Genomic DNA, 25735 nt, shown 5'->3' on the forward strand with positions numbered 1-25735 from the left:
CTCAGGGTACGTAGGAAATACAACTGGGGTGTGTGTGTGTGTGTGTGTGCGGGGGGGGGGGGATACAATTGGAACGAACACACCGCGAGGCCAGAGGAGACACCAGGGAGAGAGCAGAGAGCCTCTCTTTCTCTTCCAAACACACAAACACACACACACACACAAATAACCTGTCACATTATGCAAATAAAAGGCACAAAGACAAATATGAAAATAGTCAAAATCCTCAGGCATTGCACATCCTTATTCCAAAGTTTTATCTTTGCCACACAATTTGACTGGCTGAAAAGCATTTTATTCCTAAATGTCATGTAGCAATATAATGGTTTCTGTAGTCATGTTGCTAGTGTCCTTGGTGCAAGAAATTGTCAATTGCCAAAGTTTCTCCTTTTCTTCATACTTTTCAAAACGGTGGTATAAAAACTATGCAATGATGCAAGCTATGATTTGGCCGAAGGCAAGCATCACAGCTAGATGTTATTTGCGACAAAGCACAACTGCCAATGATCTATTACTTTCAGACAACAGTTTAGAAAAATGCCATATTCCAGCTATAGCTGTCTTTGAATACAAATTCACTAGTTCTCCAATACCGAGTAGGTGACAATGGATATGGGTCTTGGCAGACTTTTGTCCAAAGTGAATAGACAAGGAGACATAGAGAGTGGCGACTGTTTGGCTTGGGAGCTGACCATGGTCCTGGAATGCCTACAGTGGAGATTGTGTGTGAGCGGGACACCCCCTATGGGATTATAAGGGTTACTAGAAATTAGAGCTACCATTGAAATGAAATAGCGTGTAGGCATGTGGGGTGAACGATGACTGTCAATCCCTATGGGCTCCTTCCGAATTTTGTTAACATCATTTAAAATACTATCTCCACAAACACTATGAAAACATTGTTTAAAACACTATCTACACAAATACTATGAAAACATCATTTAAAATACTATCTACACAAATACTAACTCCTATCTATGCAAAGAGACAGACACCCAGCAGAACAGAACAGGGTTTGACAGCCCACATGTGCAGCCCTCACCTGTATGAAGGGGACACCAGAGCGCTCGATGGCCACCACTCCTACGGTCTGGCTGAGCTCCAGGTCCAGGATGAGGATCTCCCGGGGGTAGAGCAGCAGCATGTGGTTCCTCTTGGAGGGCAGGTAGGACAGCTGCAGGCAGTCATTCAGGGTCACTGCCTCAGCACTGCGCACACACACACGCACAAAGACTCATGTCAGTGCCACATAACACAACCGCAGGTTTGTAGGGCATCACTGTGTAGGGCATCATTACGCCTTCTTGTTTCCAGAACAGGATTAAGGAACATCCAAACCAAATAGGGTCACTGCAGGGTCACACACACACACGCACACACGCACACACACACACACACACACACACACACACACACACACACACACACACACACACACACACACACACACACACACACACACACACACACACACACAAACACACAGGTCTTATAAAGATATTTCCTTTTCAACTCATGTCTACCCCTTTTGGAAATACTAGTTGCCATCAGAATAGATGTATTGTGGAACAAAGCTGTGAATATCACAAATAATAAAAAGTTCTAACCACTGAGGATACGCTGGGCCAGACTACTCTTTCATTTCCGAGACATTGTCCCAATCCTGTAGACTCCCAAAATACAGAGTAAAATAATACATATGGTTTAATTTATTTGTGATAAATTATATAACGCATAACTTTATTAAAGTTTCTAAAACAGGTGTGAGTGAATTGGACACACTCGGCTCCAATTCGTCTCTCCCCCGTGGTAAGAAAACGCCAAGCTGGGCAATGAATGAATTCTCAAAGAGGGGATATAATCCAATTTCTCCTGAGCACAGGTGATTTGTTGAATTAGCCACACGTATACAGACAGGCGCTCTGTGGGTAATACGCCATAATTCGCCGGCGAGCAGCTGCAAGCGTGGAGGGGAGAACGGATCCCCAAGTCAGCCTTGCGTGACAAATAAAAGAATGAGAAAGTGGCAAGGCATAAAAATGACAATAAATCACATACTCCGTCAGGCTCCGGCACCTTTACAGGCCAATGACAATCACAGTGAGCCGTGATTATAGCAGATACTGCCTCGGGCACATTTAGGACCCACTATGTAGTGAAAATGATAACAGATTTGCAGCAAAACCCAATAGAAGAGGCCTGAATAGATGAAGGAGCCGTCGCCATGACAAACGAGCAGTAACAAATAGTTCTGCAATAGTTAGTGAGACGTTTGCGTTAACATTTGCTGTATGGGCCGTGTCAAGGGCACATTTTTCAGACTCCAGTTTCCATTGTGGCATCCAATAAAGCTTTGGTTAACATTGACTGCAGCCTTTTTTAAACTATTGGAATCCATCTACAGTGAAATGTTCGTTGTTGTGCAATGTTCTGCAGCGCCACATCCTTGGTGTTGAGAAACATTGAGAAATATTGAGAAATATTGCTTCTTTTTAACACGCAGAGAGGAGATCAAAACAAAGAGGCAGCTCTCTGTTCTTCTCTTCTCTGTTCTTCTCTGTTCTTCTCTTCTCTTCTCTCTCTTCTCTTCTCTGCTCGTCTCATGAAAAGGCAAAGCTTCAGGCCCAAACCGTTGGTTAGTGCACAAAACCACAACAGTCCAGCTGTTGTTGATCAGGCAGCACATCAAGCTGATGATGAGCGCCTGGATTGTTTCTCGGCGCCGATAACATACTCTGTCTGTGAAGTTAACAGGTGCTTGCGGGCCCAAACAGTTTCATTGAAACAAAAACAATGGAGCTGCATCCAAATAGCTTTTGTGCAGAGCAGAGGATGAAGCAGAAGCACAGAGTGAAAGAGCCCGAGTGGGGGGGGAGTCTGCATCTGCTCTCATTCTGGGTCACATCACATAGGCAGGAATGGAGACACTTGAGCACCACGAGAAGGCAAAAAACAAACAAACAAACAAACCAAAAGGTAGTAGTAGAGTAAAATGGGCCGGCTTATGATTTCAATGCAACAGAAATCACACAGGATGACTTTTAAAGCTCAGGCAATAAGATGAAGAGTAACCTATACCAAAGCACAACAAAAAAAAAAAAATCACCAAAACACCAAAGCTAGCACTGATGGGTACAGATACAACAAACTGTGGCATATATCCTTCATTGACACCACAGACACACGATGCTTGCACACACACACACACACACACACTGATACCCTCTGATGGGCTGCGGTGAGCAGGGGAAAACAAGCGGCCCACCACCCACTGTGTCTGAGTTGCTTTTCCAGGGCAGCTGCTGTGCTCGGAGCAGCAGGGAGGTCAAGTCAGTTACAGCCACTTTCCAAAACCAACATCATTACCAGCATAGACCCCACATAAACAAACCGCCCTCTCCAATCATCGCATCTCACACACACACACACACACACACACACACACACACACACACACACACACACACACACACACACCCCTGAATATCCCAAATAGAGCAACTGCTTTGCTTTAATCACAGTGCTAACACAAATGCACACTAGTACTTGCATCCGGTTTAAAATAAACAAAGACTGGACACTAAAACCCCTCTGAAGACATAAGACCACGTCTGCATACTCTCACGTACAGTATACTAAGACAGGCTGCACACTCGCACTCTTCAAAGACTCTCAATCCGAGACACACACACACACATACACAAACAAAATCTGAGGCTTGGCTAAGGCTAAACAAACAAACACTCCACATCGAAGAATTAACAAGACTCTGTAACCACCCTGCATGCAAAAGCAAGGTTCAGCTATCCAGCAGAGTGAAACATGAATCCCTTTCCTCCTCCACCAGCTGCCTGTGACCTTCAAAATGTAACAATGAGAACGGGACTACAAGCTCTGGCAGCACGCGGCCCACGGCCACCGACCCAAACTGTTCTGTTTTATCATTCACCCTCATCCCTCTGTGTCCAGAGGAGAGTCGTGTTGGATTACAGCTAAATGTTGTGTGTGTGTGGAGGGGGGGGGGGGGGGGGGGGGGTTTGGTTCCCACCCTGGCAGCAGAGTCAATTCAAGGCCAGAGATGAATCAATCGAGGCCGGCTGCGGCAGGTACAGGGGCTAATGGGTGGGAAGCCAAGAGAGTTGGAAGCCCTGGACGCTAATGGGAGTGATATACTCCCGCATTCACACAGGCCAGCCTCGAGTCGCCACGCCTTCAGACCACCCTCCGTCCGAGTCAGACGGATCGATACGGAGTAAAGAGGAGAACAAAGGAAAAAAAGCAGAAAAAAACCCCACAAACATGAGAGAACGTGAGAGAGACACAAGGGGGAAGAAAAGGTAGAAGAGAAGAGAAACAAATTGAAAAGAAGGAGATGAAGAGAATGGGAGGAAATGAGGAGGAAACCACGGGAGAGAAAAAAGAAGAGACACGGCAGAGAAAAAGAAAATAAAAGAACAAAGACAAATAGCCCAGTGAAAAGAGAGAAAACCAGTGAGAAAGAGAGAAAACCAGTGAGAAGAGAGAAAACCAGTGAGAAAGAGAGAAAACCAGTGAGAAAGAGAGAAAACCAGTGAGAAAGAGAGAAGGGGTGAGAGACAAAGGGAGCCTGTGAGTGAAGCAAGATGGAGAACGAAGACTGAAAAAACTAGAGGGAGATCTGGAATGGCTTCTAAACCTTGACAACAGATAATTATAATCAGAAGACTACTTCAAGGAGATCATTTGATAAGCTTTCAAGCAGAGGACTTGCATCTGCCATTCTTCTGTTCACGGTCAAAGGCCACCGTCACTCACTCCACCAAACACTCTCTGGAGTCTGACAACCAGCCAGTATAACAGGGCTGGATCTCTAGGGATTTTTGTCAGTCAGTGATGCGGAGGCTACTGAGGGGTTTATTTTCTCACACATGCTTGTGGACACTCCAGGTCCTAAAAGTCAGAATCCTTCCCCAGCGCTCCGTTCCAATCCTGTGCGCCCACTAACGAGCCCCGCCGCTCAGCCATGAGATTGCACTAATTAGGCAAATCAGCGGGATCAGTGCATGGGGGAGCCCGACACAAAGACCTCTGCCAACGCTGACACAACAGAGCTGCCACAGCCACACGCCGCCGCTAATATCATATTTAGGGCAGCCGTGGCCTACTGGTTAGCACTTCGGACCTGTAACTGGAGGGTTGCCGGTTCGAACCCCGACCAGTAGGCACGGCTGAAGTGCCCTTGAGCAAGGCACCTAATCCCTTACTGCTCCCCGAGCACCGCTGTTGATGCAGGCAGCTCACTGCGCCGGGATTAGTGTGTGCTTCACCTCACTGTGTGTACACTGTGTGCTGTGTGTGTTTCACTAATTCACGGATTGGGATAAATGCAGAGACCAAATTTCCCTCACGGGATCAAAAAGAGAATATAAACAAGCAAGAGTTGGAGCTTAGACTCCAGTGGGAAGCATTCATCAATAATACCGGGCTAGATTTCAGATTTTCAAAACTTCTATATCATGAATGGGTTCCAAAACCAAGGCAAAATATTTCTGTTCAAATCCTACAGTATTGGTTTCATGTTTTTTAGCCCTTGATATTATTTCAGCATGACAGCCTGAAAAACAAATGATCCAAGCCATGTTTGGCCATTAATATCCATATTCACAGCCAGCCAAAATTTCTTAGGATAAAAGACAGTGTGACAGAACCACTATGTAAGGGATAATGGACGACACGGCTTTCAGGTATCAGAAGATACTGCACTTTTGAGGTGATAATGCCTTGTTACACCTCAAAAGTGCTTATACCTGAAAGCCTAAGCTATGTTAAAACACTATTTTACTTAGCCTACCGCAATGTAACTGAACTGTTTTTGGACTTTGTTCCGAATCTAGGGTCTTATCTAAATCGGCTTACAGTACAAACCTTTAATGGTCAGATCATACTGGGACCATATTTGTCTTCCTTCCTATTAAGTTTTGTCAGGCTAGGAATCCTACTTTTAAACATATTAACGTCAAAACATGGCTTCCAAGATTAAGGCACGTTGGATTAATAACTAATCCATGTCGAAAAAGATGGAAACATTAAAATAGAATAAAAATATTTTACAGGTGTTACATTTGGGACCTACTGTAAACATTATGCAGACACATTTTGAGCAAAATCTGAGACAGTGCGACAACCATTTTTCTGAATCCTGTCTGATTTGACACAGAATGACCCGGCAGCATTTGCAAGACATGTTCTGCATAGGCCTTCAGGCCTACAAAATCTGCCCCCCTTTGTTAATGATATGAGCCTGTGTTCTGGACGTGTGGTGTTTGGGCTTCAGCGGGCATCACCTGGGCTTCTCGTTGGTGATGAGCACTTTGACTTTGTTCAGGGCCTTCTTGGCGCCGGTAGGTGCAGGGGTCGGTGCAGCAACAGGTTTGGTGTGAGCTGGGCTGGCGTGGGGACTAGCGATGTAGACCTTCTTGCCCGCACTTCCCGGGGGCTTTGAATGGGAAAAATCTGTGATGAAGACGATGCCCTCACTGGTCAACACTGGAAAGGGAAATTCAAAAGGTAAATTTTTACCTGAGAAGACAACAGTATGATGCTACAACACAACAATGCTACAATTAAAATCCTGTCAAAGAGGGTCAGTGTGCAGTTTGCAGTAAACAAAATGGCATACACATGTAAACGCATCATTTCTTAAATTAGTCACAGCTTGAACAGCTGAGGAAGACATTAATCTTAAACATTATGGTTTTCAATTAAATGTGTTCTGTACCAGTCACTGTATTTCCTCTACTTAGTTAATAGCCCATTTACATGCACTAAAGCAGGCTTTCCACATCATGGGTTTGTCTAGCCTGGTGAACACCTAAACTATCATAATGGGATTCACATTGGGTTGCTGCTTACAGGCAAGGTTGGAGGGGTTGAAGGGATCAAAAGAAAAAGAGAGAATGTTCTCAGCGTAGCTCTTCTTCCACAGCTTAGTCCCAGTGTCTCCATTCCACAGCACTATGTAGTTGGGGGGATGAACGGCCAGGAGGAGGTCCCGAGAGGCATCCTGCGCCCACAGCCAGTCCATATCTGACGATGAGAAGATGAGAGAGGGAGAGAGAGGGAGGGAGGAGAGGAGGAGAAGAGGAAGCAATGATGTTAGCAGAGGGAGAAGAGTGTGTGCTGAGATTAAAAGGCATGCAGTGAACAAAAAAAAAGAGATGTCATGCTAAATGAAACTAGGGGTGTCACGAATCCTCAATTCGATTTCATTTTCGATTTTAAAATCATGATTCGATCAAACTCAATTTTTTTTTTTATATTACTGTTAATGTCTCGCAAGCAGCCCCCTTCAAATGCGCCGTTGAATGCCAAAATACCGATGCATTTATTTGACATATCGCGCGTTGCGCCGTTAAAGGGAATGACAGATGTCATTCTCATTGGTTTAAAATGATGTTACGCCCCAAACACACCCACATGACTGATTAAAAAACCTAGGAAAACCTTGTTGTGTCATGCGCTCCACGTTTGATAACGAAACCTCTCCCAATGTGAACTGGACATCCTACTAAAATTTGAATAGACTTTTGACGAGTGATGATGCACTTTAGAATGTCATGATAGGGCCCGAGATTGTAAACAAAACAAACATTAAACATAGATGTGAACATAGTGAAATAAAACAACACAGAATGATAATTTGATTGTTTCAGCACACTCCAAAGAGACCCAAGGTTAGTGTTCATGGAATATCAATGTGCATTTTATGCCTTAAAGTAATTTTGAACTGTAACTAGATCATCTTTTCACTTGCTAAGTTGAGTAAGTTAGTGTGATTTCAGAGTAGCAAAAAGGGCTTCGATTTTGATCGGTTGATATGTATTTTTTAACTGGCGGCAGCCTAAATGTGTCTCAATTAAGAAGAGAAGTAAGTGATGTTTCATGTGTAGTAGAGCTCACCCTGGATGGGTTTGGCATGCTCCTGGATCTCGCAGTGAGCCGTGCCGCTCACCACGTCCCATACTATGATCTTCCCAGCAGCATCAGCCGACGCCAGCCGCAGGGAGTAGGGCGAGCTCAGATTGTGGTGATAGTTCTCCCTGGACCATTTCACCTGTGAAAGGCAAGAGAAAAATAACAAATGACCACAAAAACAGGAATAAAAGGAGAACAACAAATTGTAAAAATGGCAGGCAAAGACGTAAAATCTGGCAACTAATAATCCAAAGCCTAAAGACTAAAATTAAAACAAGAGTAAAACAAATCGCAAAGATACTTTGAAGAAGATCGTACATACACTTAAATATACAGGTCAACAATGCAGATTTGATTTCACAAAAGATAGTTGATATTTGTGATCGACAGCTGACAAAATTACACCCCTCACTTCTATGCTCCTGAAGCACTGTGCTGGATGGCTGGGATTGTTTATGGCTTGCTCCAGGCCACTACGTTTGTTTCCAATTTACAGAGCCAGGACTGGGCAAGTCCACAGGACAAACACTGATCGGACAGCTGGAGGGCCATGCAGAGCAATTTGCTACATTTGGCAAAAAGCGAATCACAGACCGCACCTTTAAGCCTAACATTGCAGAAAAGCAAAGTAGCAGAAAACATGACCGTATAATGGCATAAAGCACCGATTTTATAGAGTAAACTTGTCACATCTTGTTTAATGATCCTGCTGAGGTGGCAAGTATGTTCTGAATAATTGAAAAAGCCCCAGCAACCCATTTTGAGTTTTATCAGTCTCTTTGTTTTGGTAATTATCTTTCTTCGGCTGTTTACTTCCAATGAGGTTGAGGGATGGCTCTGTATTTTGCTGTGCTACAGTTTACAAGATTAAAGACATGGCTAGGTGAAGACTAAAGGCCAGCGGCGGACAGCAGCACTGAGAGAGCACAGCCTTTATGGCCATTACTCACCTAGAAACACCTTGCTTGTGGCTACCGGCTAATGTTCATGCTGGGACAGAGACAAACCACAGGCCACTAATGCACTGCATCTTCCTTAGGTTCGGAAGATTCCAACTGGATTTGGGACCAAAGCTAATTGCAATATTTATATAAGCCTTAAACCATTCGTTTATCTTTCATTTACTCTAAATTCAAGATCATGAACTGGATCCAGCTGGGATGGTTGCTTAGGGAAGGGCCTGTGAACTGCATACATCATTCACGTTCATGCCTGCACAGCCTTTATTGGGCTTATCTCTAGCTCTTTTGAAATAATTGCTTTAAATTGCTTTAAAATATGTCTCTATCAAGCGAGATCCAAAGCAAAATCTACAGCACCACAAGAGCTGTTGAATTCAGTTCTTCACCACTGCCTAGGCTTATTTAAGCATCCCTCAGTGTGTTTGTCTTGATGTGGACTTCATTTTGTCATGCCGCCTCTGGGCTTTTTCTTCTGATCAATAGGAGTTTAACGTCTCCTCAGAGGTCTTTAAAAAAAATCATAAAATAAAAGTGCTGTGCTGCATGCATCGTCCCAACTCACCTTGACAACATTGGCTTTGTGCCTCTCCAGGACCTGAATGGTCTGGGACGTTTTTGGGTCGATGATGAGGATGCTGGAGTGACATCCCTGCGCAATCAATCCCTGCCACCCCCTGATAGGAGGACAATGGATGCGAGATGAGCATAGAGACTGAGAGGAGGTTCTGAATTGTGATTACACAGGTTTGTTACAGAAAACTATTGGTGTACTAGAGGTTTAATAACATAGTCAGAAACAGGTTAGTGATACTGGCCAGATGTGAATATTTGTCCCTGGCATTATTTTTATTATTCTATTCTATTATACAGCCCACAATATGCATTAAAAACACAATTATGGGCTCACTATTGTTTCAGGCATACTGTAACCTCAGCTCAGCCAGAGTAGCTGAAAATCGCAGTTTTGGCATAAACTGCCAGTAGCTTCTCAGTGTCTCAGAGACTTGCAGTGCTGCCAAGACAATACTAATTATGAGAGCAATACCACTGTAACCTTCCCAACAAAGCCAAATGCTGAGAGCAGAATGCATTTCCTTGCCAAGAACGTAATAGGCTACTGCTGACGGAGGCAACATAACATAATTTCAACTTACATTAAAGTGAAACATTTTATACAGGGAGCTGCACACTTAATGCAGCCCTACATCACCTTAAAAATGTATACTGACTAAGTGTGCCTTTTAGGAGATCACCAACTCTGCCTCTGCGCTTGCTGAAGCACGCTAGGCTGACGTTGTTGTTATGTAATGATTGAGCAAGTCAAGTGCAATATTAATTGTCAGAACAAATTAAGTTAATTGTCCAATCTGCAAGGAAAGTTGCATGCTTGCCATTGCCAGAGCTAAAAATACGTGTTGTAGTTAAATATTGCAACGTAATGTGTTCAATAAAAAAACCAAGCTGGTCATTCAAAACCTACCTAGAATGTACAGTAGCCTATAGTATAATTCACTGCTGGGTTGGTGTTGTCAAGCAAAAGCGTAACTGTCAGTTAACACCCAGCTTTGTCATGTCGTGTCTCTGATATTATAAATACCGACGTACTCTAACATTATTTCCTAACGTTAACGATAGTTATCAATGATAAATGACAGAGAAATGATCATAGACAGAAGAAGCCACACAGATAGACATAATAATAACAACCATCGTTATATAACAATAGGTTATCGACATTATCATTACGTCGCCAACCATACTAGCTACCAGTTAACATTTAACTTAAGATATTAAATCTCAAATATTAAATCGTGAGATTTAATGGCATCATCATAGGTGCGTTAGCTAACTAACGTAGCTTGCTAACTTGTCACTCACCAATCGACTGCTGTTTTGTTCTGTAAATGTACAGTTCCAGTCAGTGTCCGCGCTGCCAGTTTAATATTTACAGTATATGGAATCATTTTGGTCTTTATATAACGGTGTTGTACTAACAGATTAACGTATGAGCATCAAACACAGGTACTATAACAGTAGCTAAAATAAACAGGAAGTGTTGATTGTGCCGTCCAGTATAATATTCCGTAGGAAAATGTGTTCAGAAAAGAAAAGGTCCCATCAGATAACAAACGGGGTAGCATATGCTATGAGCTAAACAAAGAAGTTGTAAAAAAATGTTTCAATGATAAATTAAAGGTGCCGTTTAACGTCAGGCTTTTCATCGTCACTCAGCTTTAACATTGAGGTTAGTGTCGGGTTTACCCTGGACTACATTAGTCTTCTCACATTGGTGGAGAGGTTGAATCAAAGATGCAAGATTCAGTGGTCCCATAATGTAGCTAGGAAACCTGTCTTGGGCTAACGCACCTGTGCTGCGAAAACGTTCTGCAAGCATGAGACATAAGAGACAGACAGGGGACAGCTAAGACAAACAGGTAAGAACATAATCACACAAAAAATACACTTGTTAAATGTATAAATCCCTATAATTAAAAATAAATAAATAAATAAAATAGCTAATCAAAGCAGAGGAGGGGAGTATGCCTATCTGACACTTCACTCTGAAAATGACATATAAATAAATAGCAGACAATGTTATCCAAAGCGACTTATACAAATGAAGACTAACATTCAAGCTACCTAGAGGATAGGCCTACCATTAATGCAACAATGATAATGAAATTTCACAATGAAAAAACAATTAAATTTCCCTCACGGGATCAAAAGAGTATATACTTGATGCTCCTCAATTTGAAATTGTGAAGAATATGGGGATTTTATCATATTTTATAATACAAATAATGTAGCCTATTCAGAGAATCCAGAAGAGAAAGGAACCATAAGAAATGTATTTCAATTAATCATAAAATGGCCCTGATATCATGTCACTAGACATTAAGAAATCATGTTCATTTCAAATCACTGACAACCGTAGTCCGGCCAGGATATTGTCATTTAAAAAGTGAAGTTGCAGCCCTCAACTGATGTTGATGTTGTGTTTTGTCATGTCATGTTGTGTTTTGGCCTGATGCGCCAACCTCCACTTATCTACTAATCACAAAGTCAGTAGTTTTTCGGCATCCGGGTTGGCAACCTCGAGTCAGGGGGGAGGGGGAGGGGATACACCGCTCTACAGTAATTTCAAAGTGATTGCAATTCCAGTTTTGTCCACAATCTTACATATGGTTCCTTTAAACAATGTAGGCCTACAGGGCTGAAAAAAGAATATTTGATGGCTGATCTGATGGCACCGCATTAAAAATAGACTTGTCTCTTTAAAGAAAATCATTGTACAGCAGGGTAACTAGGTTTTTTTTTTTTCAGTAAGTATACTTCCAGTGAGGCTATCCACATTACATTTTTTACCAGACATTAGTATTAACTCAGCTAATCCACACATACACAAAAATCCAAACATTATATAGTTATGTGTATAAAGTGGAATGATACAGGAAAAAAGTATTGAAGACGCTGAGAAAAAGCAGTACACCAAGGCAAGGTAAGGCAAGGAACGAGCTGGAATCTATAGTTAGAGAGTGATTATCCCTCCTATCTGTGCAAATTAATGTGAGCTGGGTTAGTACATATGGATACTGTAGGCGATACAAAGATTTTTCTTTTCTTTAAAGTTGTCACACAAAAAAACTTTTCATGATGGGTAAAAGCAAATAGCTCTCCCAAGACCTTTGCAACCTTATTGTTTTAAAACATATCAATGGAACTGGTTACAGATGCATTTCAAAACATCAGAATCTTCCAGTAAGCAGCATTGGGGCCATTATCTACCAGTGGAAGGAACATCACTGCATCATCAACTGACCATGCACAGGGTCTCCTCACAAGATTTCTGACCAGGGAGTCAGAAGGATAGTCAGGAGAAGTCCAAGAGCCAAGGACCACTCGAAGAAAGCTCCAGAAAGACTTGGAGGAGGCAGGTACAATTGTTACAGAGAAAATCATAGGTAATGCACTCCACCGCAATGGCCTCAATACATGCTCACCCCTCATGACTCCATTGTTAAAGAAAAACATGTCGAAGCTTGTTTTAAGTTTGCTACACAACATTTGGACAAGCCTGTGAAATATTGAGAGAATGTAGTCTGGTAATGTGAGAGCAAAATTGTACTTTTTGGATGTCATACTACACACCATATTTGGAGAAATGGCACTACCCTACTCACCCTAAAAATACCATACCAGCAGTGAGATTTGGAGGTGGAGGCATCATTGAATTGGGCTGTTTTTCATCTCATGGTACTGGCAGAGTTCATACAGTTGAAGGTGAATGCATGAATGGAGTCATTTTTTTCAGGAGAATGGCTAGGAGACATGGCTAGACCTTCCAGGAGGACAATGATTCAAAGCATATAGCAAAGGAAACTCTCAATTGGTTTCAGAAAAAGGAAATCAAGGCGACTTCAGAAGAGGAACCCCTGGAATATTCAAGATTTAAAGACTATCTGTTTAAAAGAAAGGGTCAAAATCACACCTGAATACTGCGACTGATTAGTTTAGTCATACAGGAAATGTCTTGAAGCTGTCATTACAAATAAAGGCTTTTCTGCTAAGTATTTAAGAAATTTCAATATCTTATTTTCTGTGTCATTCCACTTTAACTGTACTTATTATCAAGTTGGATAGTCCCTCTTTTTAGCCCAGAGGATACAGAGTCCCTCTTGTGAATGGGTTCTTTGAATTTTAATGATATGTACTGTAGATGATAAAATCCACAAATTCTAAAATTTCATGTTAAAAAGTATTCTTATATCGTTTCATTATTTGCCCACACAGGTTTACACAAAGTGTTGAACACAATAACTTCTAAGAGACTCTGCCTCTCTTGGATGGTCTTTTATACCCAATCAGTGCCAGTTAACTGTTTCTAGATAGATAGATAGATAGATAGATGGATAGATACTTCATTGATCCCCAGGGGAAATTCAAGGTCTCAGTAGCATACAGACAACACACACACATTCACTAACAGCAGAAAAAGTAATTAAAAGTATATAATATAAAAAACACAACTAAGCAATAAGGACAGTAGAAGATAAAGAATATACTAAATATACTAAAATACAAATTATACTAACTAACACTTAATCTAAATCAATTCTAAAAACAGTATCCACATAGTGGTGATTAATCAATCAAGAGGCGCTTGCAATGACTGAGGCAGGGACTGAGCCTGTGATTCTCTGTGCATAGTAAGGTAAAGTAAGATGCTCTGTGTGAGTGAGTGTCATGGTGATAGTACAAATATGTGCTAATATAGCACGCAAACAGTGAGGCAGAAAGACAGTGGTAAAAAGTGGCTAGTGGACAGACAGTATCCAAACATGGAGGGGGTGAAGAGGCAGACAAGACTATGCAGAGAAGTCTATCTCTCCTCTTCCCTTAACCCATTTACTCCTAATATGCCTGCTAAAAACGCCTATAGAATATTATGGCATTCTAGACTAAATAACCTAATTTCCTGAGGGTTTTCTGAAAAAATTGTCAACGTCTTCCAAAACCTTAATATCTAAGTCTCTGTACACCTAGAAACATGAAATAAAAAGCATGCTGCGTTACGCAGCAACCAGCGGGAGAGTCAATGCTGCGCTATGCAGCAACAGGTGGGAGATAGAATATTGCGTCGTGCAGCATCCAGCACGAATGGGTTAAGTGAAGCATTGAACAGTTCAATGGCCCTGGGGACAAATGACTTCCTCAGTCTATCTGTTGTGTAAGGCAGTGAGCGAAGTCTCTAGCTGATCAGGCTCTTCTGCTTAACAATAGTGCTGTGGAGTGGGTGACACTCATTGTCCAAGATGTTGATCCGTTTGTTCAGGGTCCTTTTGTCAGATATTGAAGTTATGCTATGTGTTGCTTTTATCATTACACAACTTTTCCAGTCTTTTGTTGCCCCCGTCCCAACTTTTTTGAGACGTGTGGCATCAAATTCAAAATGTGCTCATATTTTCCATGAGTACAATTTTGAAATAGACATTTTCATCTCAAAAGCACTTCTTTAGAAGAGGAGCACTTCTTTAAAGCTGTATGTGTATGTGCAGCTAAATATGGGTTTAAGAAATTTGCAGAATATCAAATTCTGTTTTTATTTGCATTTTAACATCACAACTTTTTTGGAATTGGGATTGTAAAAAAAATGAACATCTCAAAAGTTAACCGAACTTCTCCAAGCCTGTAGCAGTGTTACACTAGCTGCTAGAATGAGTAAATGACGGCCACCGGTGGACCTAAAATAGAACTAGAACTCATTATCTAATAGATCAGAAAAGTAAAGAAAATGAGAACAGGTAGCACTGTGATTATTGACTATCATTAGCCCAAAGAAAAAAACCAATTTAACCCTGTGGCTGAGGGATATTGTGTGATTTGAATATGAGAAATCTAACAGTTAGCAGCATGATAATATTTTGCTAGGATGATCCTTTCAAACTGTAGCCTACTCTCAAACTCGCACATGAGGTGACATTCCATGCAGTTATAAAACGCAATGTCTGTGAGGCATTTTAATTTAATGCCGCAGGTATGTGCTTAATCTCTTTAGGGATTATGCAAAAAAAATATTTTTGATTCATGACAATGGGAGTGGATACATCCAGCACGTTTTCTTTCACTCTCTGTAACAATACATTACGACATTAGGCCTACAGAATGTATCCTCCAGAATGTTGTTCTAGTTGAATGGTGATGCAAATGTGCAAAGAGATGAGCTGTGCGGGGAAAAACATCATCTGTACTACATTTTTTAACTTACTCAAGTCCTACTTTGAAAAAAGTAAGTGTTGAGCCCTGTCTCTCAAACCTTGCACAGTCACTCACTTTGATGGACTGATTGGGTACTGTAGGTCATGGGTCAAAAGTCAAGGTCACAAGGGGTACAACATGTAATACAGCATTCACACACTTTCCCAAGAGGCAAACCATTTAGCAAACCATTACAAAGGCTAGATTGCACTGATTAAGGTCATTGGGTCAAAGGTCAAGGTTCCATGTGATCAACAATACGGTCTAGTTTGTTACAGGGCACTGGAGTTTAAGTGGGCTGAAGCATACTTTGTCTTGAGTTGGTTTTCATTATACATAGGACTACAGTACAGCAATAATGTCTTGTAAAGAATACACTACCAAGACTACCATAAAGACTACCATAGTTGTTTAGAATGTTTGGTATATCTCATTTCTGGCTATAAAATGAACATGTCAAATTTCAAATCAATAGGGATGCTTCTCTATGTTGCATTTTGTGCATGAAAATGCACTATATAAATAAAATAAACACTTCTCACTTCTCATCCTCGTGTTTCATGTTGTGAGTCTAAATAACAGTCGTTGCCAGAGGGACAGGTTGCTTATGGGAATGAAACTACTTTATTAATGACAGGAGCAAAGGAAGCTAATCTTGTGTCTGTCGCTGTAAAAACTCAATTAGTATGTTCTACTTTCTCTCTCTCTCGGCCTGCAAAATGTGCGACAACATCACTGATAAGCCATTTTCAGCCCAAGTCTGCTCTCCTACTGTTGACCAAGCGTGGAAAATGTTTCCCTCGGCACTCACAGCATAGCCAAGGGGATGGCATGTGTGTATTTGAAATGCATAGTCTCACCTCTTACTGAGCCAACATGAAATTGCATGAGTTGAAGCATGAACAGTCTTGTATGCTATAATACCACTAAATCTAAAATCAATGCACCTATGTCTCAATATTTTATTTTGGTGTAGGTATGTATTTCAAGTTAAATTGTGCTACATTCATTCATCTGCCCCTTCACATAAGCCTGGGGATCAGACAAGATTGCTGTAATCATGAGAAGTAAAGAAAATAATGCCCTGAGATTAATTTAAAATATAATATTTGCCAACAATATATTGTATTTTGATGAGGTTTCTGCAGGTAAAGTTTGGCTCAAAGACAAAACAGCAATGCATTTTGACCCTACAGTGAACGTAGGCAACGATCGAGGCTCATTCCTCTCATTCATTCTATTTCTCCTCTGTGTGTGTCAGATGGAGAGAGGTACAGTAAGCAAGCTTAATCACACTGAGGAGGGTTTGAGACGGGGCATTTGTCCACTCCAGGCACAGTGTTATGCAACAGATGGCACAAGTGCCTCTTTTATTGATTTATACTTTTCCTGATTTATTCATGGATTTATGTCTTTATGGAGTGGAACTTGGGAAAGTTGCTCTTTCTGTCAGTTACCACGCTGTAGTCTACAAAGCTACAGTATACATAGACAGAGATATTAGCCATGGCCCTGAAATATTCACTATGGAAATGACTTGGCTCTGTAAAAGCATTGCTTATTCCATATCAGGATTTCCAGATTCCTCGCCAGTGTTGTTAATCAGTTACCCAGGAGACGGGACAGCGTGCCCTTCAGAAGAGAATATCTTAATCCATTCTGTCTGTTTAAAGTTCTCTGTTTGTTAGGATCTTCATCCTTAAGCTCTCACGGGAATTGTGTCTTGGTAGTAATCACATAAGACATTGGTCCTCTTGTCCTTATTGAACTAAGAATACTCTTATGATACATCCAATGATGCTCTGATGATAAAGGTGGAGTTTAAGGGTATCACATGTCTAAAATGTGATTATAAATTCTTTTGATAGATGTTTCTGATCGGACATATAAAATGCAGCACAAAAAGCACAAAGCACAAAGCACAAAACTTATTTTAACAAAAACGTATTTATCAAAACTTACATTCACCTTATTTTGTAATTGCATTCTGTTCAAATGATATGGTCCTTGTGGGTAGATAGATAGATTGATAGATAGATACTTTATTGTGTCAATATCCTCGGAAGATGCACTGTACTTGTCACGGACAGAAGACGACCCAAGAGCGCAAGTTCAAATTCAGAGTCTTTTTATTGAAGGGTTCAGGGGGGAAGAGGAGTGAGAGAAACGTGAGGTCTTGGAGGTTCCGGTTCCAGGGGTGCTAGGAGTGCCAGGGGTGTCAGGGGTTCTCGGGGCTCAGGGGAACCCACACACAACAGCAAGGTGAACAGCAGGCAGTAGTACAGACCAGGGCTAGGCACTAACGTGGTGAGAGACAGAAGGCAGATTCGAGTTACCGGGGGGGCTGAAGATCGGAGAGTAATCGAGAAGATCCGGAAGGCAGGTCGGGATAACCGGGGCAGTAGAACAGGGAGGCAGTCAAGAAAGGATCCGAATCACAGGTAGGAGTCAGAGAGTAGACAGGCAGGCAGGTTACTGGTCCAGGTTTGAAGACGATCTGACAGGGCTTGGCTGAAAAACAGGGCTTTATATACTGGGAGAGGTTAGTGGAGAAATGCAGTGCAGCTGGCAGAGTAATTAGAGCAGAGTGGGGCAAGGTGAGGATGGTGAGTAGGAAATGCAGCGCAGCTGGCCAGGTAACAAGAGCTGAGCAGGGCGGAGCCAGGTGGAGCTCGTTAGGCAGAGTAGAGAGAGAGTGAGCAGAGTGGCAGAGAGTTGAATCAATTAAGGGTTGTTGCCAGGGAGAGAGAATGCTCATGACAGGACCCCCCCCCTAAGGGACGGCCCCAGAAGTCCCAAGAACAACATCATGCCGGGAGGGTGGAGGGGAGCAGGCGGCGGGTCAGAACTCCTCCGAGCAGTCCGAGTGAGCATCCCCATCCTCAGAAGGAGCTGGAGGGTCACGGTCGGGAGACAGGACAGGTACTGAGACAGGATCAGGGTCAGGCACAGGACAGGAAGCCGGGCGGGCAGGACGGCTAGGGACCCCTCTGGGACGGCCCCTACGGATTGCAGGCTGATCAGGATGTAGTCGGTGGAAGTCAGTGATGAGGGTCCGGTCCACTATCCTCCTGGCCGGGATCCAGGTCCTCTCCTCCGGACCATATCCCTCCCAGTCAACGAGGTACTGGAGACCCCTACCCCGTCGCCTAGAGCGGAGCAGCTGCCGGACGGTGAAGACAGGACCGCCATCTAAGAGGCGCGGAGGAGGCGGCGGCGGAGCCGCAGGGACCAGGGGACTTTCATGGACCGGCTTGACCTTGGAGACGTGGAAGGTGGGATGGACCCGCATGGAAGTGGGCAACTGAAGCCGAACCGCCGTTGGACTGATGACTTTCTGCACAGGAAAAGGACCAATGAAGCGAGGGGCCAGCTTTCGTGATTCAACCCGCAGCGGCAGATCCCGGGCAGACAGCCAGACCTTCTGACCAACCCGGTAAGTAGGTGCTGGGGCCCTCCGTCGGTTGGCACCGACGGCGTAGCTGGTTCCTGACTTCAGGAGCATAGTGCGAGCCTGGGCCCAAGTGCGGCGGCAGCGGCGGGCATACGCAAGAGCAGACGGACAGGTGGCATCCGCTTCCTGGCTGGCAAACAGTGGGGGTTGATACCCGTAGACACACTGAAAGGGGGAGAGCCCGGTGGCGGAACTGGTGAGTGAATTATGGGCATATTCCACCCAGAGCAGGTGTTGAGCCCAGGCCCGGGGATCTTGGGAGGCCACGCACCTCAGTGCCTTCTCCAGCTCCTGGTTCATGCGTTCAGTTTGGCCATTTGACTGCGGGTGGAATCCAGATGATAGGCTGGCGGTGGCCCCAAGGAGATGACAGAACTCCTTCCAAAAGGTTGCTGAGAATTGCGGCCCCCGGTCTGACACTATATCCTGGGGTAGGCCATGGATACGAAACACATATTCCAGGACCACCTGGGCGGTCTCCTTAGCAGAGGGTAGTTTAGGAAGAGGCACGAAGTGAGTCATCTTACTAAAGCGGTCAACAATGGTAAGGATGACTGTGTGTCCGTCAGAGGGCGGAAGACCCGTAACAAAGTCCAGTGAAACGTGGGACCAGGGCCGCTTGGGTACGAGTAGGGGTTGCAGCAACCCAGCAGGAGGCTGGTTGGGGGTCTTGTTTCGGTTACAAGTGGGACAAGCTCGGATGAATTCTTGGACATCCCGTCTCATCCGCCGCCACCAGAACCGCTGGCGGACCAGATGAAGGGTGCGAGTGATGCCGGGATGACAGGCCAGACGGGATTCGTGCCCCCACTGGATCACAGGTGACCTGAGATTTGCTGGAACAAACAGACGGTTGGGGGCGCTGGTGCTTGGGCCTGGCTGGTTCCGAAGAGCCTCCATGACCTGCTTCTCGATCTCCCAGGTGAGGGCCGCTACGACAAAGTGGCTGGGAAGAATGGGAGCTGGCATGGCGGTGATCTCGTCCTTCTGAAACATCCGGGAAAGGGCATCAGGTTTGATGTTGCGAGATCCCGGGCGGTAGGAGAGCGTGAAATTGAAGCGGGTAAAGAACAGAGACCACCGCTGTTGACGGGAGTTCAGCCTCCTGGCTGTTTGGATATACTCCAGGTTTTTGTGGTCTGTCCACACTACGAATGGTTCCTTTGACCCCTCTAACCAGTGCCGCCATTCTTCAAGGGCGAGCTTGACGGCCAGCAGCTCGCGGTTCCCAATGTCGTAGTTGCATTCGGCTGGGGTTAGCCGACGGGAGTAGAAGGCACAGGGGTGCATCTTGCCATCCTCGGCTGCTCTCTGAGAAAGCACTGCACCCACTCCCACGTCCGAAGCATCTACCTCCACCACAAACTGCCTTGCTGCATCTGGCATCTGGAGGATGGGAGCGGAAGTGAAACGTGTCTTGAGGCTATGGAAGGCCTTATCAGCAGCTGCTGTCCATTGGTACGGCTGTTTAGTGCTGGTTAGCGCCGTGAGTGGTGCAGCCACTGTGCTATAGTTTCGGATGAACCTCCTATAGAAGTTCGCAAAGCCCAGGAACTGTTGCAACTTTTTCCGAGACTCAGGGACTGGCCAGGACGTGACAGCCGACACCTTCGTGAGATCCATCTGAATGCTGCCCTCGTTGATCACATACCCCAGGAATGAAACGGTCTTGGCATGGAACTCGCACTTCTCTGCCTTCACGAAAAGAGAGTTCTCCAGCAGGCGGCGCAGGACCAACTGGACATGGTGCGTGTGTTCTGACAGAGTCTTTGAGAATATTAAAATATCGTCAAGGTACACAAAAACGAATGTATTTAACATGTCCCTGAGGATATCATTCACTAGGGCTTGAAAAACTGCTGGGGCATTGGTGAGGCCAAATGGCATGACGAGGTATTCATAGTGGCCGGTTGGTGTGTTGAACGCAGTCTTCCACTCGTCTCCCTCTCTCACCCGCACCAGATGGTAGGCATTGCGAAGGTCCAGCTTCGTGAATACGGTGGCTCCCTGCAGCAGTTCGAAGGCAGACGAAAGTAAGGGCAGTGGGTAGCGATTCTTAACCGTGATGTCGTTCAGACCCCGGTAATCTATGCATGGACGAAGAGAACCGTCCTTCTTACCGACGAAGAAGAATCCCGCTCCTGCGGGGGAAGAAGACGGTCTGATTATCCCGGCGGCAAGAGAGTCATTAATGTAGTCTTCCATGGCCTTTCTTTCCGGGGCTGACAGTGAATACAGACGACCCTTGGGAGGTGCTGTGCCAGGCAGGAGATCAATCGCGCAGTCATAGGGTCTGTGTGGGGGTAGAGATGTCGCCTTGGATTTGTTGAACACCTCTTTCAGGCTGTGGTAACAGGTCGGAACATTGGATATGTCGGGGGTAGCGCTAGATATTTCCCGATGAACGGGCAGGGTGGCCCCCCTTAAACAGGTCTGGTGACAACTCCTTCCCCACGAACGGACTGTTCCTGTCTCCCAGTCGATGTGGGGGTTGTGCTGACGGAGCCACGGGTATCCGAGAATGAGTGGTTGGCCAGGTGAGTGTAGGAGGTGAAACTGGATGGACTCTTGGTGGTTTCCTGACAGCAGAATTGTCACAGGGGCTGAGATGTGAGTGACCGTGCCCAGATGATGTCCATCCAGGGCTCGTACAGGAATGGGTTGTGCCAGTTGATGATGGTTCACGTCCAGTCGCCGTGCAAGCTCAGGGTCCATGATGTTTGCTTCGGCTCCAGAATCCACAAGGGCGGCCAACGTATGAGTCGTGTCGGAAAGCTGAAGGCGGAGATGAAGCAGGGGTTTTCGAATGGAGGGAGACTGAAGACTTGTTGAGCTCACCCGGATCTCCCCTACACCTGGTGAGCTGCGGCTTTTGCCGGACAGGTGGCGACCATGGTGATTTTCACCACCACAGTAGAGGCAAAGGTTGGAGGTTAGACGGCGCCGACGCTCCTCGGGAGTCAGAGAGGCACGGCCAATCTCCATGGCCTCAGGCTGATTGAGTTGGCCTTGGGACTTGACAGGCAGGGGCTGGACAGAGGAGGTATCGACCCGAGTGTGGATGGCAGGTTGACTGAGACGCCCCTTCTCCCTCCTCCGGGTCTGTATACGGCGGTCAATGCGGACGGCAAGGTCAATGGCGGCATCAAGCGTTGAGGGCGGGTCATGAGAAACAAGCTCGTCTTTGATATAGTCCGCCAAGCTGTGGAGGAAGGCTTGCACCAGTGCCTCTGAGTTAAACGAGCTTTGACTGGCCAGGGTACGAAAGTCAATGGAGAAGTCTGCCACTGTCCGATTGCCCTGACGGATGGTGAGCAGAGCTTGTGACGCTTCGGCTGTTGGCGAGCCTAGATCAAAGACCTTTAACATCTCCTCCTCAAAGGCACTGAAGGAGGCACAGGCTGGGGTTTGCCGGTCAAATTCCGCCGTTCCCCACAACCGAGCTCGGCCGGTGAGATGGGTGATGACATACCCCACCTTGGCTCCCTCCGTTGAGAAGGTCCTGGGCTGTAGTGCGAACTGGATTCGGCAGCTGCTCAAGAATGGTCTTACTTGCTTTTGGTTTCCATCGAAACGTTCCGGGTTCCCAATCTCTGGTTCAGGAGTGTGGGGATCTGGTGGCAGCACTGCCGGTGGTACAGGAACAGAAGAACCAGGGGTGGGTGCAGGTGGAGTAGCCGGGTTTGAGAGTAGTTGCAGGGCTTGGGCTAGCAGTTGTTGCTGCAGTTGGAACTGTTGCTGCTGCTGTTGAAGCTGTTGCTGTTGCTGCTGGAGAAGGGAAGCGATGTCGCCAGCCATCCGATTGATGTCTCCCTCAGTGCGTTCCAGTCGCTGTAGGGCAGTCATCTCGGGCTCTTCCTCCATAGTGGTCAGGGAGTGCGCTGGGTCCATGATGGTCAGATCGTTCTGTCACGGACAGAAGACGACCCAAGAGCGCAAGTTCAAATTCAGAGTCTTTTTATTGAAGGGTTCAGGGGGGAAGAGGAGTGAGAGAAACGTGAGGTCTTGGAGGTTCCGGTTCCAGGGGTGCTAGGAGTGCCAGGGGTGTCAGGGGTTCTCGGGGCTCAGGGGAACCCACACACAACAGCAAGGTGAACAGCAGGCAGTAGTACAGACCAGGGCTAGGCACTAACGTGGTGAGAGACAGAAGGCAGATTCGAGTTACCGGGGGGGCTGAAGATCGGAGAGTAATCGAGAAGATCCGGAAGGCAGGTCGGGATAACCGGGGCAGTAGAACAGGGAGGCAGTCAAGAAAGGATCCGAATCACAGGTAGGAGTCAGAGAGTAGACAGGCAGGCAGGTTACTGGTCCAGGTTTGAAGACGATCTGACAGGGCTTGGCTGAAAAACAGGGCTTTATATACTGGGAGAGGTTAGTGGAGAAATGCAGTGCAGCTGGCAGAGTAATTAGAGCAGAGTGGGGCAAGGTGAGGATGGTGAGTAGGAAATGCAGCGCAGCTGGCCAGGTAACAAGAGCTGAGCAGGGCGGAGCCAGGTGGAGCTCGTTAGGCAGAGTAGAGAGAGAGTGAGCAGAGTGGCAGAGAGTTGAATCAATTAAGGGTTGTTGCCAGGGAGAGAGAATGCTCATGACAGTACTAAAGCTTTTTTGTCCAAGTAAAATATTTGTCTGATGACTAATTTTGAATTCCCTAGATCATTATACAAACAGTATAATCAGTGATTATATTGATTCTGGCTATATTTAAAAAGATATAACTCACAAGAACTGTCTGTTCCTGTATTCATAGAGCGAGGCAATGGCAATGTCCATAAGTCTACAAGGGGACTGGTGGTATAGCAACAGGTACAGAAACAAAGGGCTACCCACACTAATGTGTTATACAGTACTGCAGTTGTATTATTAGCAAACAAGGTTTGATGCAACAGTCCCTTGCAATGATGACATTCTTTTCTCTGCAGATGGCTGGGTTCTGAACCATGTACCAAACAAAACCAGGTGTACCAAGCAAAAAGGTAATATTCATTAGTTAATTAAGTGAAAAATTAATAGGCTTAACTAAACAAACAAGCTTAACATTAAGCAGTTTTTTCGTATCTAAGACTAAGGATTTTTTTAATAAGGCCCAGCCTTCTGAAGCACCACTCCAATAGATCGATCCCAGATGGATGAGTGGAGCTAGGCAGAACGAAATTCATCTGGCGAGAGTCAGGTTATGCAACTGGACCAGTGATTGTATCTTTGCAGTTTACATCACGCTTTCTTCTTTGACATTTATAGTAAACATGATTTGAAGGGCAAGGTTGATCATTAACAGTCCAAGAGGGATTCCTGAAGCCTCATTGATTAGATTTTTCTATTAACTTTCTGCATGCTGTAAAACCTGCATGATTTGGAATGGAGATCTTGCATATAATTAACATGCAGAGGTTTTTTTAGTGACCTTCCTGTTGTGTGTTATGGAAACACTAATTGCCGACTTCAACATTTATTTTGTATATCAGGAAGCATGTTAAACTGACATTCGCATCAAGGGGAGCTCAACACTCACATAGGAATAAACTGGTGTATTTCCAATGATTTTCTGATTAGTCATATTGGAGATGTCATATTTATTTGATATCCTGAATTGCCATTGATACAAAGCACAGAGCATAATCGTGTAATTGTTTAGAATTAGATTTAGGGCCCTATTTTGATGATCTAAAAATGCATGGTCAGTGGCGAAAAGCTTAAATACATTTAGGGGTGGTTTTGTTATCAAACGTCGGGCGCATTGTTCAAGAAGGTTGTTCTTCTGTTTATTAATCAGTCATGGGTGTGTTTTGGGCGTTACATCCTTTCAACCAATGAGACTGACATCTGTCATTCCCTTTAACAGAAAGCAGTGCAACTTCAAGCAGCGCATCAGTATTTTGCCAGTCATGGTGCATTTAAAGGGATATGCTTGCATGCGAGACCGTGTAGGATAGAACACAGGGATTCCACTACACCTTGCTTTACTGAAAACTGTTTGTGACTACATAGATTCTGCCTATTATTTGAAATCAAAGGCAAAGTAAAACTTTTCTGATTGTCAAAATAGAGCCCTAAGACTAAGTAAAGATAGAGATATACATTAGAAAATAGTATACAGGATGTGGTTCGAATGCAGGGGGGTTGAAAAACTTTTTTAAAACTAATTTGAACTACATCTCTCTCAAGTTCATTTTCATCTCTAAATAAATAAATAAAACGAGGGCCACTCTTTCAAGTAAACTCAGGAACTTTTCTAATACCTCTGAGGTCACTGAAGGCTATCTCCTCAATTCATTGCAAACATCCCCAGTCTCAGACATTTCACTTTATTTCCACACAGTAAAATCAAGATGAAAAACCTAAAAGCAGAAAGCTGATTATATTCAGGCTGACTCATTCAAGTGCCGTCGTCTTTGTGTCGTTTGACTCGCATCTTTCTGCCTCTACTGGTGGACATCCATGAGTTGTATTAAACTGGGGAGGGTCAGTGTGCTACATGCCTGAGGCAAAGTGTTGGTTGGTGGGTCACTACAGTCCCCAGTTATCCATCTTTGTCGAATACATGGAATGTGAAAACAGTTGGAAAAGCCTACAGAGTGGGGGAGGGAATCAATAAACCTGCCATGTTTTGCAT

At 44.6% G+C, this 25735-nt stretch overlaps 1 protein-coding gene across 1 annotated transcript in view; it reads right to left on the reverse strand.

Annotated features, from left to right (window-relative positions):
• LOC121685097 (WD repeat-containing protein 11-like) overlaps window positions 1–10982 on the reverse strand; it is a 53397-nt gene extending 42415 nt beyond the window's left edge. Inside the window, 6 exon segments of the mRNA XM_042065384.1 lie at window positions 1043–1208; window positions 6324–6525; window positions 6892–7065; window positions 7939–8092; window positions 9478–9589; window positions 10794–10982. Of these exon segments, the coding sequence (XP_041921318.1) occupies window positions 1043–1208; window positions 6324–6525; window positions 6892–7065; window positions 7939–8092; window positions 9478–9589; window positions 10794–10879 (894 nt within the window). The 5' untranslated portion in view covers window positions 10880–10982.
• Window positions 10983–25735: the final 14753 nt, after the last annotated feature.

The sequence above is a fragment of the Alosa sapidissima genome, chromosome 16 (assembly GCF_018492685.1).
Source record: "Alosa sapidissima isolate fAloSap1 chromosome 16, fAloSap1.pri, whole genome shotgun sequence".
NCBI lineage: Eukaryota > Metazoa > Chordata > Actinopteri > Clupeiformes > Clupeidae > Alosa > Alosa sapidissima.